Source organism: Phoca vitulina, unplaced genomic scaffold (genome assembly GCF_004348235.1).
Source record: "Phoca vitulina isolate PV1807 unplaced genomic scaffold, GSC_HSeal_1.0 scaffold47, whole genome shotgun sequence".
Taxonomy (NCBI): Eukaryota; Metazoa; Chordata; class Mammalia; order Carnivora; family Phocidae; genus Phoca; species Phoca vitulina.
In genome coordinates, this window is record NW_022589750.1 from 9,036,793 (window position 1) to 9,049,993 (window position 13,201).

The 13,201-nt window shown below is 46.4% G+C and overlaps 2 protein-coding genes and 1 non-coding gene across 4 annotated transcripts in view; 1 reads left to right on the top strand and 2 right to left on the bottom strand.

Annotated features, from left to right (window-relative positions):
- The window catches only part of CDRT1 (CMT1A duplicated region transcript 1), a 44,191-nt gene extending 34,903 nt beyond the window's left edge, over nucleotides 1-9,288 (bottom strand). The window contains exons 1-2 of the mRNA XM_032431754.1: nucleotides 9,203-9,288; nucleotides 311-1,115 (exon numbers count right to left, since the gene is read on the bottom strand). Of these exons, the coding sequence (XP_032287645.1) occupies nucleotides 311-815 (505 nt within the window). The 5' untranslated portion in view covers nucleotides 816-1,115; nucleotides 9,203-9,288. The remainder of the gene's footprint in view (nucleotides 1-310; nucleotides 1,116-9,202) is intronic.
- Nucleotides 9,289-9,430: 142 nt separating this feature from the next.
- TRIM16 (tripartite motif containing 16) overlaps nucleotides 9,431-13,201 on the bottom strand; it is a 50,375-nt gene continuing 46,604 nt past the window's right edge. For both annotated transcript variants that reach the window (XM_032431760.1, XM_032431761.1), the window contains one exon: nucleotides 9,431-10,025. In XM_032431760.1, the coding sequence (XP_032287651.1) occupies nucleotides 9,442-10,025 (584 nt within the window). In that variant the 3' untranslated portion in view covers nucleotides 9,431-9,441. The remainder of the gene's footprint in view (nucleotides 10,026-13,201) is intronic.
- On the top strand, nucleotides 11,756-11,859 carry LOC116649400. Its single transcript, XR_004302665.1, has one exon. It is a non-coding gene; the product is annotated as a U6 spliceosomal RNA (small nuclear RNA).

The following is a 13,201-nucleotide window of genomic DNA, read 5'->3' on the forward strand; positions in this document are numbered from 1 at the left end:
GTGCTCTGTCTCTCTCTCAAGTAAACAAATAAAACCTTAAAGAGAGAAAAAGCTTAAAAAATATATATAAAAAATAAATAAATAAATGCCTGGCAGTTACAAGTTCTGTACTTCCTTCTGTGTGTGCGTTCTATACTTTTCTAGAAGGAAGTCACGGTCAATTTCTCCTTCGGTAAACAGGACTGCAGGTGAGGACAAGGAGCTCTATCCTGCATTCTGGAAGATCCCCGTCTACCTAAGCCTGTCCACACCCTGGTTCCTTTACAGGCTCCCGAAGTCTGGCTTCCTAGTCCACCTGCGGACTCATTACCTGCAACATTGTTCTGCTGTCTCAGAGACAGGACTCTGATGACACTGGCAGCCATGAGCAGCAGCTTGGGGTCACACATCTGCAGCAGCAAGAGCGTGTAATTTGCCTTGGTCCGGTGGGTGCTTCTCCCAAACCAGTACAGAATCTCCCTCATCTTCTGTTCTACGGTTTTATCCAACATCTGGTTCAAGGAAGACCTGACGATTTTCCCCTCCTTCCTGCTGAGGTTGATCCGGGACCGGCTGTAGATGAAATCCTTCCCCTGTGTGGTCTGAAGGATATTCTGAAAATAGTGCAGCAAATAGAAGCTATCCAGCTGCTCCAGGATGCTCACTAGAAACCTCCTCTGGGGCACCTCTCCGACCCTCCGGAACCACTCTTTGGTAGAGAAGATCTTCCAAGCCAAGACACATGTTTCGCACTTTTGGCACACGGGGACAGAACTGTCTCCCTTCTCACAACGAAAATAGGGGGCATTCCTGAGCCTCGGGTCCAGGTTTTCCATGATCCTGAGATGACCAGCTCATTTTATCCTTGCCCGTTGTCAACCCCACTACACACCAGAGGTACAGGAGAAGCTGATAGGTATCCCAGTTGAGCCTTTTCTGTTATAAACATTTCCCAGAGGAAAGGTAAACCCCTGCGTTGGATGGAAAGCTGATCTCTCCCAGAAACTGCCAGTAGAAGTCTGGCTTTTTGTACTGACCTCCTAGGAAACATGGCTTTTACCGTAAATCTCCTAAACCGGGCACTGCTTAGCTGGAGGCAGTTGCTGTATATTCTGAAAGAGCTGGTCATCCCATTTCTAGAACAACAAGAATAGGGTTAGTCAAATTGAAGTAATACGTGGAACCCTCTTAAAGGAAAAAAAAAATATATATATATATATATATATATATATATGGTGTTGAGCTTCAATTGTTATTAATGACTTGTAAATGTAAATGTAAATGCTCATGATGTACTTCTTACATTTATAGTTGTTTGGCTATAAGGTGGCTATCCCAATGATGCTGAATATGTTTATATTCGTTTTCTAAACTCATCGTCGAACTGAAAACACAAATGCTTAATATGAACGTAAGTCGTTTTCACTGTTTCAGAATGCTAACCAGAAACCTCTGCTGGGAAGCCCTCCTTCGTGGAAAAATTTCTCTCCGCCTCAATCACACGCACGAGCACGTGTAGGGTCTGGGAGGCAGTACAGTGACTGAATTCGGGGGGGGGGGGCGGGTGCTGCCTGGGGTGCATTAAATTGAACACAAGCCAAGGAAGTGTTTGAAAGCAAAAACTTTTGATTACCTGATGCAAGTAAGGAGACAGGGAGATCGCTCGCTCTCAAAGCACCGTCTCTCCGTGGGGTGAGGACAGGAAGCTTTTATTCAGTGTATTAGGGGGCGGGGGCAAGGAGCTTGCATATACATTAAGGAATTTATACATATTCTATTACTTGGGCATTTCGGTTCAATTGCTCAGACCAAGCCCGTCCACATGCTAGTGCATGCATTATGTCCAAAAAATGGCAGAAAATTCCACCCATGGGGGAGAGCTTAGTATATTATAAGGAGCTAAAGGTAAGTTCAGGACAAGTTTGCGGGGCGCGGGGGAGGGGGGAGGGGGGCGGAGTCTGTGCAGATCCTCAGCTCCAAGCCTGCTCAGACTGGCTCCGGTAGAAGCTATCAGGTGAAATATCTAGCTAGAGGCTATCAGGTGAAACACCCAGCTGGGCAGCTCCCAAAACACAGCACATTCCTCCCTGGCTCTCCTCCATTCCCCCTCTTCTTCCTTCTGCTGCTAGCTCTCAGCCCTCTGAGTACCTCTCAATGCATCCCAGGCAACAGTATAGCCGGGTGGAGAAGAGTGAGGGGTCTGGGGTCAGACTCCTGGGTTTGGACCCCAGCCCAGCTGCTTACATAGCTCTGTGTACGCAAGCACATTACTTAATCCCCTATGCCTCAGTTTGTTCATCGTAAAACAAAGGCAACAATAGTTTCTACTTCAGAGTCAGTTTTTGGGAGGGATTAAATGAGATCCTATATGCAAAGCACTTAAAAGATCACCTGTTACATATTCAGCCCTCCATGAGTGCTAACTATTGTCCTATTGTCGTTGTCATCATGGGTGTCATTGGGATCGTTTTCTGCGCAGCCAAGTAATCAATGCCCGCTCCAATCTCTACACGTGTGTATGTGCATACATTGAGATGCATGTAAAAAAATGACCCTATGCGTGCATGGTTTTTAAAAGAATAATGACAAAGGAGCACCTGGGTGGCTCTAGGGTCTAACTCTTGATCTCAGCTCAGTTGGGCTCCAAGCTGGGCATGGAGCCTACTTAAAAAAAATGACATGAAATACGGTGTACCTATTTCGTGAAGTCTTTATACCATTTGCCGTGGCTTATGATCCATTCAAGAGTGATGACTTGGGACATTAAAGCCAACCCTCTGATGCACGTGTTCCCTCAGGTTCCCAAACAGAAGGCTTCTGCTCTCACTTATGACCCAGAAAGAGACCAGGGGCTCAGTGGGCTTTTCAAACATTTTGAACAACAAAATCCTATTAGCAAATCATATCTTCTGTAAAAGCTCAGTGTGGAACATAGACAAAAGTGACGTTATATTAGCATAAATCTATGTTATAAGTTCAAAGTTCACTTGTTAGCAAAGCAATTATGGAGAGCAATGTGGCTATTCTGATGAAGACAAAACCTGGAGACCTGAAGTTAAAGATGACAGACACACCGGGCGCCGGGGGCTCAGTAGGTTAAGTGTCCGACTCTTGGTTTTGGCTCAGATCATGATCTCAGGGTCGTGAGATCGAGCTCTGTGCTGGAGCCTGCTTAAGATTCCCTCTCTCCTGGGGCGCCTGGGTGGCTCAGTCGTTAAGCGTCTGCCTTCAGCTCAGGTCATGATCTCAGGGTCCTGGGATCGAGCCCCCACATCGGGCTCCCTGCTTGGCGGGAGGCCTGCTTCTCCCTCTCCCACTCCCACTCCCCCTGCTTGTAGTCCCTCTCTTGCTGTGTCTCTCTCTGTCAAATAAATAAAATCTTTAAAAAAAAAAAAGATTCCCTCTCTCCCTCTCCCTCTGCCCCTCCCCACTCTCTCAAAAAAGAAAAAAAAATACAGCTTCCTTCTAGGATTAGATCAGATGTGTGAGACCAGTTGTCACTGCTCTTATTGTTGTTATAATGATTTCCCTAGATTAGGCCAAAATGTTTGCAGTAACTGAGCATTTCTGGTGCCCGCGTCTGGAGACCAGGCACAGTTCAGGAAAGGTATTGGATACCATTGGCCGGCTTGGTGGTAAAGGCAGTCTCCCACAAGGGTCGGGGTTGGGGACAGGAATTAGGCTGGGAAGGAGATCAGTTCTAACAGCTCAGCCTCTTCTGTCTTGATTAGTATCTGGAGAAGAGGTGAAAGTGGATTAGCATCTAAACTCCCAGGGAAGCCAGGCAGAGGAGGGTGGCCAGGAGTAAGAGTGCCCATTCGCAGAGGGCTTGGGTGTATAAGCAGGAGACACACTACCCCTAGAACTGCTACAAACTGAAAGTAGCTTGTGTTTTTTGTTTTGTTTTTAGAGAGAGAGAGAGTGGGGGGGGGGGGGGGAGAGAAAATCTTAAGCAGGTTCCACACCCAGCACGGAGCCTGATGCCAGGCTCCAACTCCCGACCCCGAGATCATGACCTGAACTGAAATCAAGAGTCAGACGCTTAACTGACTGAGCCACCCAGGCGCCCCTAAAGTGGCTTGTTTTTGAAGGTTCAAATTAATCAGCCCAAATTAATCAGACATACATCAAAGCAGTTTTATGCACCCAACTCAGTCTTGATTCCTTGCTGAGGGCCAACTGTGGCCCCATGGAGGAGCACAAACCTGGGAGTCAGAGAGACTGGCTGGGACCCCACTACTGCTCCCGACTAGCTGTGTGACCTCGACAAAGCCTGTCTGAGCCCCCAGTGTCTTATCTGTAGAAGATACATTGGGGCGCCTGGGTGGCTCAGTCGTTAAGCGTCTGCCTTCGGCTCAGGTCATGATCCCAGGGTCCTGGAATCGAGCCCCGCATCAGGCTCTCTGCTCTGCAGGAAGCCTGCTTCTCCCTCTCCCACTCCCCCTGCTTGTGTTCCCTCTCTCACTGTGTCTCTCTCTGTCAAATAAATTAAAAAAAAAAAAAAAAAAGAAGATACATAATCCCCACCCTGCAGGGTGTTGTACTATGAGGACTACGTTAATTAAAGTAGGTGAGCATGGAATTTACTTCTGCTTCCTCTCCATTCCACTCACTACCCCTACACACACACACACACACACACACACACACACACACACACACAGCATCTTACCTGCAAGGTGACCGGATGGGATAAGCCAACGGTGGGGAACTGGCACCACTGGTCCCCAACAAGGCAGGCAGGCAAATAGGTCTCATCAGACTTAAGACCCAGAAGAGGAAAACAGTTCTCAAAGGAAGGCTTTGGGGCTGGGAAGTCCACCTGGGGATTTCTCAAATATCCAGGCTACCAGCAGCCTGGAGGCTTCATGCCAGTCCCCTAGCTGTCCTTTCTGCCCTGTGTTCTTCATGACTCTGATTAAACCATCTTCCCTACTTCCTTTTCCCATCCTCTCGTGCAGTTTGGAGAACCCCAGAGGGTACGGCTGCTTCACCCCACCCAGCTCTGCTGCCTTAGCTAACATTGCACCCACAGCCACCTGCCCAGCTCAGCCAGCAGGAAGTCGGGAAAGGGCTCGGGGGCCGGAGTAGGAGGGTGTGGGTTGAAACCAGGCTGTGTTACAGCCAGCTACATGCCCCTCAATAATTCCCTTGCCACTCCGGGCCTGCTCCCCTTCTGTAAAATGGAGATCGTACTTCTGCCTAGCTCACAGGTGAGTGTCAGGGTCAAATGAATGGATGCATTTGAAGGGCATCTTATAGTGTGTGAAGAACTACACCAGTACTGATATCAGGGAAAGCGGGGGAAACTCACATTTTATCCTCACCTCCCCATCATGTGGAGTTACAAAGTTAATTGAGCAAAGTTTCTGTTCCTAAGAAGTCTGTGAATTTCCAGGCGCCAAATTGCCCTTTGACTTTGAAAGAAGCGGGTGGAAAACAAGGGCATTGGCTAGAAATGTTTTATTATCCACAAGGGGGAGAACCAAGACAAGCACGGAAAAGTTTGAAACCTCGCTAAAATAGCCGAATCCCCAATGAGATAGGGGACCCCCTGGGGTGGCCAAAAAAGTCTTCTGCTTGTACTAACACTAGCAGGCGCTTGCTATTTGTAGTTGAAGAGCAGAGCAGGTTAAGGAGAAGAGATAGATGTAAGCCTGTGGTTCTCAAACTTACTTCAGAATCCCCTCAAGGCCTTAATAAACCAGACTGCTAGGCCTGACCCCCAGAGTTTCTGATCCCTAAATCTAGGCTGGGAGCCCAAGAATTTACATTTCTTTTTTTCTTTTCTTAAGATTTCATTTATTTATTTCAGAGAGAGAGAGCACAAGAGGGGGGAGGGTCAGAGGGAGAAGCAGGCTCCCCGCTAAGCAGAGAGCCCGAGGATGTTGGGCTCGAGCCCAGGATCCTGGGATCATGACCTGAGCCGAAGGGCTCCCTGCTCAGCCGGGAGTCTGCTTCTCCCTCTCCCTCTGTCTGCCACTCCCCTTGCTTGTGTTCTCTCTTTCTCTGACATATAAATAAATAAATAAAATCTTTAAAAAAAAATCAGGCTTGAAACTGACTGAATAGAAGATGGGGCCAGGATGCAGACAGGAGGGTCTGGGAGGTATAGCTGGAAGAAAGGATTACACGGGTTTTTATGGAAACTTCTGGAAGCATGTTGTAATTTGAAAAGGTTGAGAACACTGAATTGCTAGAGCTCAAATCACCTCAGATGGGATAAGGGGTTCGTTGCAGTTTGACTATAGTAGCTTAGTAAGATCTTTTAAAAATTATTTGTTTATGTAAGACATAAACACATACACTTTTTTCCCCCAAGTAACCAGGGTCACTACATTAATTAATTTGGGGGGAAAGTTGTTAATTTGGGGGAAAGGATTTTAACCTCGAATGACTGATCACTGCTATGCTGACCCTCGGTCTTTGTTAGATGACCTGTTCGCCCTCTTCTTTTCTAGTACCTGGCCTCCTCCCTCCAGGGAGACTGGATTTCCTCAACAAGACTAGAGAACAAACCGGAAATGAAGATAAAGATGAAGCATGTCCCAGCAAAGCCTGGACGACTAGTCACTCTACCTGAGCCATACACAGTATGTGCCCTGTGAAGTGTGCAAGACTGTTGAATGATGTAATGTGTGGTGATTAACATAACAATAAAAAATTTTTTTAAAAAACTAATAATGTCATGTATGGTGATTAACATTAACAATAAAAAAGATTCTCTCCCTCTCCTTCTGCCCCTCTCCCCCTGCTCTCTCTCTAAAAAATAATAATAATAATAAGTAAAATAAAAATATAAATCAACTTCTTGTGATCAAAAGATACAGCTAGTTATGTTCTGGGTCACTAAGTGCCTAGCATAGTGGCTTGCATGTTATAAATGCCACATGTGTTGAATCAATTTGATTCGAGGACAGTCATTCCAAAAACATGCTGAACCAGGTTAGAGAAATAAGGACTCCACGATTGGGTCAAAATTCCTATCTCCTCATTCCATCATGAACCTTGGAAGGATGTGGGAATTTACTCAGGCTCCGTAACATTCCTGGAAAAGAATGCCTTAACGCACTTGAACTTCAAAAGGTTGAGACAAGAATGAGTTATATAGTGGCTAAAATTACGTTCTGACTCTACAATCACAGGTGGTCTAGTAATGGAACAAAACAATCACGCACCAGAAGGAGCTCCTGATGAGTTCAGATTTTTTTCCAAATGCATCTACACAACGGAAGAGGAAATAAATGTAGGTAAATACAAAAGGGTGGCGCGTGCACACACACACAGCTTGGGGGAAATGACAAATATAAAATAGGCCTTTGTTCTCTTGTTTTATTTTTTTTTAATTTGTTCATTTTAGGCAATTCCAGTTTGAGGACCAAGAATAAGAAAAAAGATATGTCCGTCAATGGAAGCAATGACAGGCAGAAAGTAGATGTTTCTAACTCTCACTTTTGCTTTGATCTTTTATATCAAGAAAGGAAGTGTTGACCCTGAAACGGAATGAACAAAAGGAGCTAGCAGGGAAATGAAGTTCAAGTCAGTTAAGGAGACACCCAAGGGGTCCCTTTGTAAGAGCTCAGGCATTCTGACCTAAACAAATTACATCTCATGACACTGACACTGTTGACCAATGTGACCAAAAGCCAGGCAGTAATCTTCAAGAAATTAGGAAAAGTGGTAGAGGATGGGCACACATGAAACTGTCTTAATTTTTAAAAAGAAAAATAAGGTAGGTTCTGGAAACAACAGACTCATCAACTTGATGTTAACTCACGGCAGAGGAATCCTAAAATAGTTTAATGGAGCAGTTGGTGAGCATTTAGAAAATAAAGCAGCCAGCACCAATTAACCCACAGCGGTTCAGTAAAAAGAAGGCAGGCCAAGCTGATCTCATTTTCTCTTTTGAGAGCATTGTGAGACAGGCGGAGCAAGGAAAGGCAGACATGTCTTGATTTCTGCCTTTGGAGAAGTTCTTCCTGGTGTCTGGTGGATAAAGGGTTAAAAGTGGGCTATATTAATGTACAGTTTTACCAAGGTGTAACTTATTGAATAACTAAACCCAAAGGTATCGACTGGGGGCTGCCAGATTCCATATTTGGCCCTCCCCTAATCAATATGTATCAACAAGATTAACACTTCAGAAGAAAAGTTTACCAACTCTGTAGGTGACACCAGGCTAGGAAGGAGTGCTCACCTATTGGATGCAGAATCATGAATCCAAAGTATCTCAGCGGGCAGCAATGATGCAATGAAATTTTAAATTCAAGTAAAAAAAAAAAAAATTAACTCAACAAAATTCAAATTTAAAAAAATCTGATAAAAAATTCAAATCCTACACTGTATAAATCCTTGGACACAAATAGAGGACGGGGTCTCTGGAAACAAGACAAGCGACGTAAAGAAATAGACTCTTGAGAAAGGACCAGCAGCTATCGAAGAGGAAGAGAGACTTGCCTGACACAGTTCATAGGAAAAGACCCAGAAGTTATGAAGAAAAGTGGGAAATGGAGCGTGAAAACCAGACTACTTCCCTGGGGGATATGCATGAGAACTGCCTCCAAATATTTGAAGGACTGTCCTCTGAATGAGAAATTAGACAAGCCCACATCTTGAGTGAGACCCCCCCTTCAGAGGTCATGAGGACTAAGACTCGGACTCTGGAAAGACATTTCTTATCATTTTTACTATCCAAAAAGAGGCTGAGCTGCTGTTGAGGTAACGGGGTCTCAGCTGCACGACCCAGCCAGACGGAGTGGGTGCAGACACACTGAGGGTTTAAGACATTGGGTGTCCATGCTGAGGAGGACATCGTGTAGCTTATTCCCTTACCCACAATACCCATGACGGAATGAGGAGGGCAGCATGGTGTGGTGGTGAAAATCTCCGCATCAGCCTGCCCACGTTCAAATCCCAGCTCTGCCACTTGCTCGCCATGTGAGCGCAGTGACTTTGAGCAAGTTCACTCACACACACACACACACACACACACACACACACACCCGGGAACAGGGGTTCCCCATCCGCAAAATGAGGATGATAGGAGCCTCTACCCCCAGGGGGCTGCTGTGAAGGTGGACTCAATGGCCACACAGCATCCAGAACAGTATCTGGGGGTAGGCAATGCAAAACAGAGCTTGCAATTGATTCTGATTACTCTGCCATCTTTTTTATTGCTCTGAAGATTCCTGGTCACCGAGCCTGGGCACAGTGTGTTACTCACCTGAGCAGACAGGAGAGTATCACTAGAAGATGAGAAACGGGGTGTACGTGCCTAGGGAGCACTATAACATAGAGAACAGCACAGCAGGGAGCAAAAGGGAAAAGCCAGAGACGTCTCTCCTTGTGCAGGGACCCGTGTGACTCCTAAAGCCGGCTCCCGCTGGCAAACATTTCCATCCCCAGGTCCCCCTTAAGATGCAGGCTTCTGCCCCGTCTCTGTGGTCAGCAAGAGTCTGGGGTCTAGGGAGCAGCCTCGGCAGAAGCTGCCATTGGCTTCTCAGGCTCCTCTCCCAGATCCATGATCCGGATGGCATTTTCCTTCTTGGAAAGCCAGAAGGCAGGGTAGACCGGCTCTGAAAACTTGCACTCAAACTTGTGAATCAGAGTCATGGCCTCGGGCTCTACCCCGTAGAAGGAGAGGATCCCCCCCAGAAAGTCCACGTAGATCCCCAGCCTCCGGAAAGGGCTGGCTTTGAGCAGGGTTTCCGTGTCGCTGTGCCAGGCTGTGAACTCCTTCCCGTTCCAGTGGAGGCTCCAGGAGAAGTTGTTTCCAGAAATGCAACCGTTGCGCTCCTCCCCTTTCCGGTCGATGCCTTTGCAGGTCAGGCCCACGTAGGTGCCCGCCCCGGAGATCTCCACCTCGAAATAGTACCTGTGCAGGTAGAGGCTCTGCTGGGACAGTACCTGCCGCCAGTGCACAAACCTGCTGGGGAGGTCCGGGTAGGGATGCTCCCAGGGCGTGGTGTTGGTGACCCTGCGATTGTCCTCCTGTAGCCGGAGATACCTGTGAGCTGTGTCCGGGTCAAAGGAGATGTCACACGCATCTGAGGGGATACGGAAGAATGGCGGGGAGGCAGGTCAGGAACAGACGGCTGCTCTGGACAGAACTCTTCGAACCCAGCCTGCCTCCCAGCTATGAGAAAACATCTCTCTCCTCTTCTCTGTTTACCCCAGGCCGCTGCTCCCCCCAGAAAAGAGGTGGGCGAAAACCAGAGAACAGAGAACACAAGTCACTCACTCAACTTCTTTCCTTTCTGAAGGTCCAATTGCTTGGCATTGACCGTGTGATTTGCGGAATGGAATCAAGAAATAAAACCGACTGATTGAGTCATCCATTCATTCGACAAATACGTATCGAAAGCTGGGCACTATTCTTCTCGGTGTTGGCAAGGGCTTGTGGAAATAGGCACTCATATACCCACACTTGAGTCTTTCTAGTTTTTTTTTTTTAATTTGACCAATATATAGATAGCATGGTAAACTCTCAACCATTCCCTCAAACACATTGTCTTCCCAATCCCAGGGAAGAAAAAAATAATGGCACCTCCATGCACCCAGTTGCTGGAGTCACACTAAAGTTATTTTGGAAATTTCTTTGCTCCCATCCTCACCACCCGCCCCCCACGCACACACACATACACACAGATAGTCTCAAGCCCAGTAGATCCCACTTCTGTCCCAACCACGGCTTTACCCCCAATCTAGTCCAGAATCATACAACAGACTCCTTGCTGGCCATGCTGCTCCGTCTTGACCCTCTTCCATCCCTTGTCCACCACAGAGCCGTGGAGCATGTTTCAGGGTGTAGGCTAAGGTAAATCATGTCACCCCAGCTTCAAGACCTTAGATGGTGCCTCGCGGCCACAGAATAAAGCAGTGACCCCTCACCCCAGCCTGCACAGCCGGGCATGACTGGCCCTTGCCCGTGTCTCCAGCTTTGTCTCCTGCCCTCTGGCCCTTGATGGCCATGGTCCAGCCATCCTGGCCTCAGAAGCATGCAACACTGAGCCCACTTCAGGGCTTTAGCACAGACCAATCCCCCTGTGACATGATCATCGCCCTAACCTGAGCCTGGGGGATTCCTACTGATCCTTTCAAATTGTAGCTAAGGGTTCATGTCCTCAAAGAGGCCCTCTGTGACTTTCCACCACTTTCTCTCAGAGCCGTCTGGCTTCTTAAGCGTCATGGTACTCCACACAATGTGTATAATCTATTTATTTGTTTGTTTCGTGCCTGTCTTCCTTCTAATCTATAATCCACATTTCATATGGGACTTGATCCTGGGCTTCTAGCTCAGAGAGGATGTTCAGTGTATATCTCCCCAATGAATTAGCATATTCGAGCCTATTTAAAATCCATTAATATAAAAAATTATTTTAGATTAACCCAGAGTTTTCCAAACTCCTTTGTGTCTAGGTAAGGAACATTCTCTTTTTTTTTTTTTGTACGGGAAATTCTTAGTAGTCAATGAGACCACTGTAGAAGGAAAAAAAGAGGACACAACAATCTAAGAAGTTAAAAGGAAAAATGAAGGAGTGCCTGAGTAGCTCAGTCGGTTGACGGTCCGACTCTTGATTTTGGCTCGGGTCATGGCCTCCGGGTAGTGAGATCGGGCCCTGTATCGGGCTCTGTACAGAATCTGCTTGAGATTCTCTCTCTCTCCCTCTCCATCTGCCCCTCCCCCAGGTCTCTGTCTCAAAATAAATAAATAAAATCTTAAAAAAAAAAAAAAGGAAAAATGAATGCGAACTGAGGACCATAAAAAGGCACATAGGTGCTCACTTTGGCAGCATCTACACTAAAATGGGAATGATACAGAAATTAGCACGGTCCATATACAGAGGTGACGTGCAAATTTGTGAAGCATTCCATATTTCTAAGGCAGTCAAAGGTACAAAGTTGCAGCTATAAGAGAAGTCCAGGGGATGCCATGTACAGCATGGTGACTATAGTGAACAATACTGTACTGCATATTTGAGAGTTGCTAAGAGAGTAGATCTCAAAAGTTCTCATCATAAGAAAAAAGAATTTTGTAACTATGTGAGGACATAGGATGCTAACCAAACTTATTGTGGCGATCATTTCACAATATACGCAGATGTCAAATCATTATAGTGTACAAAGTTATCTGTCAATAATATCTCAAAAAAATGTGTCTTAAAAGGCATATTTTTTAAAGATTTATTTATTTATTTTAGAGAGAGAGAGTAGGCACGAGGGGATGTAGGGGCAGAGGGAGAGGGAGAGAAAGAGAAGCAGACTCCCCACCAATCAGGGAGCCTGATGAGGGGCTCAATCTCATGATCTTGAGAGATCATGACCCGAGACAAAAATCAAGAGTCAGACGCCTGAATGACTGAGCCACCTAGGCACCCCAAAAAAGGCATATTGTTAAAACTGTCTGCAGCTCTATGTTTCTAAAAGTTCCCAACAGTATCAGTAGCAGACTTTTACTGACCAACTCCTTTGGCAATCCTTAGCATCCAGATATTGAACAATAATATTCTCATCTAAGGGGAACCAGGACTTCTTGGCAAGGAGGTGACTCTATGTCTTGGGACAAGAAAATCAGAGTGGGTCTGGAATATTCTGTTGGCACCAGAAAGCAACGATATTTTTCAGAATTTCAAGGGCAGAATGTCAATGTCTAAAGGACAAAGAGTGGTGGGGGTGCCTGGGGAGCTCAGTCGGTTCCAAGCGGCCAACTTGTTTTTGGCTCAGGTCGTGATCTCAGGGTCCTGGAATTGGCCACACATCAGGCTCCGTGCTCAGCAGGAAGTCTGCTTAGGACTCTCTCTCTCCCTCGCTTTCTGCCCCTTCCTCCGCTCTCTCTCTAAAATAAATACATAAATCTAAGTAAAAAAAAAAAAAAAAAGCTTTAAAGGAGAAAGAGAGGCTCCCATGGGTTAAATCGGCAATTTGAGCCACACGACTTTGACAGGTCAAACAATCGGATTCTAAGATTTTTTTTTTTTTTAATTTGACAGAGAGAGACACAATGAGAGAGGGAACACAAGCAGGGGGAGTGGGAGAGGGAGAAGCAGGCCTCCCGCCGAGCAGGGAGCCCGATGCGGGGCTCGATCCCAGGACCCCGGGACCATGACCCGAGCCGAAGGCAGACGCTCAGTGATTGAGCCACCCAGGCACCCCAAACAATCTGATTCTATAAAAAGCTCAAAGTTCATAACAATACCCAAAGAGACAAAGTTAATATCAGGTA